The sequence below is a fragment of the Magallana gigas genome, chromosome 10 (genome assembly GCF_963853765.1).
Source record: "Magallana gigas chromosome 10, xbMagGiga1.1, whole genome shotgun sequence".
NCBI lineage: Eukaryota > Metazoa > Mollusca > Bivalvia > Ostreida > Ostreidae > Magallana > Magallana gigas.
In genome coordinates, this window is record NC_088862.1 from 24,750,681 (window position 1) to 24,757,452 (window position 6,772).

The window sequence follows — 6,772 nt, forward strand, 5'->3', positions numbered from 1 at the left end:
ACAGTGGAATGGAAAAGTATCCCCCCCCCCCCCCCACGGATTAGGAATATCAGAATTTTGGAAAGTAACCCTTTTTGTTGTTGATTTTTTGGATGAGTTTGCGCCCCCCCCCCCCACACTTTCAAAAACGATGCTACGTGCCTGGATCATTCAGCCTCCTCAAGTAATTTTTTTTTGGTTTATTTTGTAGGAAGAGAGCCCGAGGTTTGAATATCATTATTCATATTAATTCAATCTTTGATCGAACAACTTCCCCACATCTATTCACATAAACCTAAACAGTTTTATTGCTAAACAATGATACCGTAACTTTATTCAAGAAATACGTTTTATAGATATGCATGTTATAATCTAAAAGATATGACAAAAGAATGTTTTATGCGATAATTTAAAAGGCTTTCTAATACCGTAATTTGTAACAACTTTTGTTCAAACCTTAAGTATATGCATAATTATGTTATTTCCATAAGAAGGACACTTTTTAAAACAGTTTTATAATTATTTTAACCATATCTTTGCAGTGGTACTGTACGCAAGTAGCATCGGTTTTAGCACCCCCCCCACACCCCCCCCCCCCCCCCGATGCTACGTGCCTGATTGAATAGTGGCTTGGTGGTCAACAATTCACTCCTAATTCTTTTATTCTTTTAAAGAAGATTTTTATAAAATGTAATATACAGCTTAGTAAAGAAAAAATCCAAATGTTTAAGTTTTATATTCAAAATTTGTCTCTGTATCTTATATAGAGCTCTTTTTCTAGTCTAATGACCTTTGAGCCCTCTTAAGGATATTTTACTCTAAAATTTTTAGATAATAATTTTATTTATAAATACATGTATATGTTATTCAAAAGATAGCGAAAAACCCATATGTATAAGCTGTAAAATTTAAATATTACTTAATTATCTTTATACAGTACATTTCCTTATAGGAATGACCTTGACCAACAAGCCCTGTAAGGAAGCTGGGTGGTCAACTAATTACCTCTCAGATCTACCTTTAAGTTAGAATATTTAGATGTGACAAGCAATAATCTCTGATTTAGGTTAGAAAAATTCCAAGTAATTCAACTTTGAATACTGAATATTTTTCCTTATCTTTATTTAGAGCCCTTCCTCTCAAGAAAATTAATGTATTTAATAGAGTTTCCCCTATTGTGAAATCAAAACAAAGGCTTAGGAAAGAAAGCTAACTCTAACCTCACATCTATAGCTTGCTCTACGAGCTAAAACACTTAAAATTAGATCTATACTCTTACTTCTTTTTTTAAACTGCATCAATTCCGAAATCATGTACCGTAATTTTAGTTGCTCTCTCCCCGTTCATAACGACTGCTTGTCATCATATTAATCAATGTTAACTAAGTTTTTTAATTACTTAAAAAACGTCGTTTTGTTAATTTTGTTTGTTATAATTTGTTATATATACAGCTCCTTTTCAAACTATGTATCAATCATAAAAAAAATATAAAGGAACACTGCATCAATCTCAAATGAAGTATTAATAATTAAGCCGAAGAATGTTTACAGACGGAAATGCAAATCCAGAAAGATTATGGGAATACTGAGTGTAATTACGTGAAATACATATGATATTAAATTGATTATAAGAGGTGGGATTGTTCATTAAACGACTTTGGAGAGTTGACACTTTTAAGAAGGAAATAGAGCACTTCCTACATACATTGTAAAACAAACATTCATTGTGGTAAGACATGCAACACTAGGCAAGGAAGAGATAAATGGTGTATATATCCGCCATCTTGAATTGTGGAGGTTTGTAGTTTATGTATGCTTCTATTAACGAGTTTTAAGAAATAAAACGTTAAGTAAAAAAAAAAGTTTTATTTATTATACAAATTGACCGTTTCTCTATAAACGAAAATTTGAATGAAAGAAAAAGATTAAATAATACAGAAAGGGTCAGAGTCAAGAATTATAACGGATGACATGTACGATTACTGGCAAAATTTAACTGCAACTACATTATTTCTGTTCACTGTCATAAACTATGTTAAGCAAGTTATAGTAAGTTTACCTATAATTTTTTTTCATTCAGAATTCTTTTACAAGCCTATGAAGTTTGACAATGGACCCTCGTCGTAGTGCTCAGGATGTGTTACGTTGTCAACTTTGCGGATTCGCAGGGCCCCCTATGTACTGTGATATTTGCCATATACATCTGTGTAAAAGCTGTGTGGGGGAACATCTCTCCGATTTTAACACAGAACACAAAATCGTGCCATTTGGAAAGCGGGGATCTACTACTCCATGTTCAAAGCATTCCTCAAAATTATGTGAGCTTTACTGTGAACAATGCGACAGTCCTATTTGTGTACATTGTGCTTCTTCAAAAGAACACCAAGGTCATACATTTGTTGACATCCTGAAAACACTAGAACTCCATAAAGCAGTCATACAGAAAGATTTAGAAGAATTAGAAGGATCCATATATCCTAAATATCAAAAAATGGCATCTGACATCCCAGTTCAGAAAGATGATCTGAGTAAAAACTCACTGGAAGTTTCCACAGCTATCAACAAACACGGAGAAGACTTGCACAGAGAAGTAAATGTGGTCGTAAATAAACTGAAAGATGATCTCGATGAAATGGACTCCAAATACCTGGCTGTCCTAGAAAAACATGAAGACGAAATTATGCACACAATTTCTGATATAACACTAGGCATTGCAGATCTAAAGAAATTACTAATCTGCCATGATTTGAACCTTGTCTCTGCCTACAAATCCAGGAATGCTGAATTCAAAAGACTGCCTCCTAAACTGACTGTTACCTTACCAAGTTTTGCCCCTCAGAAGATAAACAAAGAACATATTTACGATCAGTTTGGTTTCTTGAATTCGTTGTCCATCGAAACAGAAGAACATGGCTACACAACAGATTCTCCTAATGCGGAGCCCTTTCTCCCGGACAAACCGTTCATGGATAGTCCTCAGATTATCGCTGAGATAACCACTGATTACTATACCCGGAATGTGTCCTGTCTGAGTGATGAAGACATCTGTATAAGTGGTAGCAACAACATTTTGAGGTTGTACAACCTACGAAGGGGACTTGTGAAGTCAGTGCAAACCAAGTCAGGGAACGCGCCAAATGACATAGCAGCCACAAGGAGTGGGAATATAGTTTATACTGACAAAGTTGATAAAACTGTTAATGTTGTAGACAATAAAGTGATCAGACTTTCGGGATGGAGACCTTTGGGTGTCTGTACTACCTCCGCTGGGGATCTTCTAGTTACCATGGTCGGTGATAATGAGAAACAACAAACAAAAGTTGTGCGGTACTCTAACTTCAGAGAGAAACAATGTATTCAGTTTAACGATGATGGACAACATCTTTATTCATCCGGCGAGAGTACCAAATATATCAGTGAGAACAGGAACCTTGATATCTGTGTATCTGACTATGGAGCCCATGCAGTTGTTGTGGTCAATCAGGCCGGGAAACTACGGTTTACCTACACTGGTCCTCCCTCTACTGTTAAGGAATCATTCTATCCCCAAGGTATTGCTACAGACAGCCAGAGTCGGATTCTGACAGCAGACTATGACAATAACCGTATCCACATCCTGGATCGAGACGGACAGTTCCTCCGCTACATTGAGATTTGTAATTTACAGCGTCCATACGGTTTATGTGTGGACACCAAGGACAACCTGTTTGTGACTGAGTTCAAAACTGGTAAAGTGAAAAAAATACAATATTACCTGTAAATAAACACTGTATCAAACTCTTTATGTGAAGAATGTAAATGAACTGAAAATGTGTGTATATAGCTGTTTATAATATGCATGAATGCCTTGAAATTATTTTCACACAAATCTAAATAAATAGATGAGACAACTCCTTTGTTTTTATATTATCTGTACAATGTCTGCATAAAACATGTCAATGTATGTATCGATCTTCTGCTTTTCAGTAGACATTTTATGTCACCTTTAGTTCAAAAAGTCTGCATGTTCAACATATTTTTGAATACTAGCTTTTTTTTAATAATGTACCTTAAATTAGTTTATTTCATGCAATTTTTGAATTTTATATCATTGACTCATACTTTTAATTTTTTTCTTTATTTATACGATTTTTTCGACAAGTTTTTGATATTTGAGTAAAAGTTTGAGACTTTTAACTTACTTCATTGACGGTTGAATTGTTTTTTTGTGCATGAAAGCTACGTTGAAAGGACCAAAAGGTCAACATATTACTAAGTAATAGGTTGATCAATTGAATTTTTTTTTTTTAAATTATTTTGTTTTTATTTATTTACTTATATTTTAAATCAAATAAGGTTGTTTTTGTGCCATGGTTCTTTCGAGAGAAAAAATAGAGGAAAATTCAGTATATCTGTAAGTTGCACTTTGAGAGCAAAACGTCTATTTAAATGCTTTTAATTAGCTATGTTTGTTGATTTTTTAAAAAAATACATAAAAGACTTTTGAATGCAGTGAAAAACCTCCTTAATTGTGATTAGCATTAAGTATCTACAGACTGGATATGAATGGTTCATAGAGTTTTTATATCAAACTAGGTGTACTGATTGTATTTTGTACAATCCAACCTTTATAATATATTTTTAAAAAGATCCTTTAAAAGTTTCTTTGGTGTTTCTTGTCGGTATGAGGAAAGCAATTACATTGTATTACTAAAGAAAAGTACAAAGTACAAAGCATTTTAATGTTCATATAAACATATACAAATGCTAGATCAAGAGTTAGATTACGTAAAATGTTAAGATTGTCTACAAGCACGTTACACAACCGGACCGGATTATTTGAAGTTTTCCATGGTACATGTAACTACAACTACTTTGACGTCTTAGGTCCAATCCTGCGAGTTCGCGGAAATTGTATCTCAATGTAGATTACGTTTCCATTGATCAGGAAATTAAACAAAAACCCGCAAAACTAAAGTGCAACATAAGGAAAATGACTTCAGAGAACGATTTAAACAATAATTGTAATTGCTAAATTAAGTTGACAATATAATCATTTAATATTTATTCGTTTGATGAGATATCGGCGCTTTTGATTGATACCTGCATCAATAAAATTTTTGCCGGATCTACTTTTCTCAGCTGTTCTAATCTAACACTATTTATAGAACGGGAATTTTCAAGATAAACACTGTCAACAAAATGTAAAGTTGTGTCTGTTTTATTGTCAGCAAACAAAATGCAACCTTGTGAATATAAAAACTTGAAAGTTTAACCTTCAAAAAATAAATAAAACACATTATTTGATTCACGAAATAGAAAATTAAGCGTCTTCTCACGATTTCGTCTGCTTGAGATCAATCAACATTTACAGCGAGGCTGGCTGTTCCTTTTCCAGGAATATTATTATAACGAACATATCGGCCTATAAACTTTCACGGTAACACTGCTGTTCAAATTTGGTAACTATAATTTTTAAATTTACACACGTACATGATCGGTCATCAGAATAAGCGTTGTAAAGAAAAGCTATGAGTAATGCATCAACTCCTTCGGCGCATTCCAAGCGGCAGATATACCATTTAAGTATATCACTGGCTAGTTAGTTACCACAACGTTTACAAAAGTCGCTTATACATACTATTCTTTGTCGACATATCAACTATTTTCGTCCACGATCGCCTCTCCTTGGATGGTTATGTCCAGTTGCATATTCCAGCGATCTCACATGATAACTAGTTTTATTACGAATTTTTCAGCACCGTGAATAATAATATCACAAGCTATCGCATGTATTTTCCTTTTGTTTTCAATTCAGCCGGTTCAGATTTTAACTCACTATTTGTGTTTAATCCATTAATTCAACTCAGTAGCTCTGAATCAGCTGAAGGTGCATCCATTTTGAATATTGTTGCTTTTGTATTCATACGCGCCGCTTCATTTACATTATTTACATTTTTGATCAATGACACTTAACATTTTTTTATTTGAAAATGTTTTATTAAATGATAAGAAATAAAGATAATAATTTTTCTATTGATCTAAGTATCAAAGAAAAAATTGACCGGAAAACTTTTTCATCAATGCGCTACGCGCATTGATGAAGTTTTCCGGTCAATTTTTTCTTTGATACGTCGATCAATAGAAAAATTATTATCTTCATTTCTTAATTGCCACTATGTATTTGAAAGTGGTATTATAAATTTGAATACAAACATTCACCTGCAGATGAGTAGTATATATTTAATGTTTTAATCTGGAAGAAGGACGAGGAGATTTCAGGCTTGTCTGTTTCTATATGAGTTACTAACGCAATTATTAAGAAATGGAGGAGTAAAAACCAAGTGATATCAATTTGTTATTGTTCTTTTAAACTTAATAGACAATATCGTATTGAATTCATGAAGATTCTTAAAGACATAATTGTTCCTCAAAAAGCTACAGAAGTTTTTAATTTATGTAATTAAAAGTTAGTTTTTTAATGTTTTACCCCGGGTTTGGACAATAATTGCCCAAGAATGTTATATTCATCCTCAGAAGTGGACAAAAACAAAAACAGATTTCTTGAAAAAATCATAATGGGAAAATCTTACGTCTTGTATTCATTTGGAAGATTTCTGAATGCATAGCACAATTTTAAAAATATCATTATGCGGTTACCGGATACTTTTATGTTGTTAGATTTTGTTTTATTAATTGGTGCAATCTTCTAACTACTGACAAGTAAGAGAGAAGTCGTTCACAACGAAGGACTTTTGGGATGTTTTCATACATTGATACAGTTTGAGCCCGTATGTTTTTACTTAAATTGAAGA

General features: G+C 33.1%; 1 protein-coding gene across 1 annotated transcript; it reads left to right on the forward strand.

The window, feature by feature from the left end:
* Window positions 1-1,690: 1,690 nt before the first annotated feature.
* Window positions 1,691-3,869, forward strand: LOC136272054 (tripartite motif-containing protein 3-like). The gene is made up of 2 exons (XM_066072828.1): window positions 1,691-1,775; window positions 2,059-3,869. Exon 2 carries the CDS (start codon window positions 2,089-2,091, stop codon window positions 3,736-3,738), a length of 1,650 nt encoding a protein of 549 aa, XP_065928900.1. The 5' UTR covers window positions 1,691-1,775; window positions 2,059-2,088; the 3' UTR covers window positions 3,739-3,869.
* The last annotated feature ends 2,903 nt before the right edge of the window (window positions 3,870-6,772 follow it).

Bases quoted from the DNA above. Each gene is read 5' to 3' on its own strand.
- LOC136272054 (XM_066072828.1), top strand. From the start codon at position 2,089: ATGGACCCTCGTCGTAGTGCTCAGGATGTGTTACGTTGTCAACTTTGC.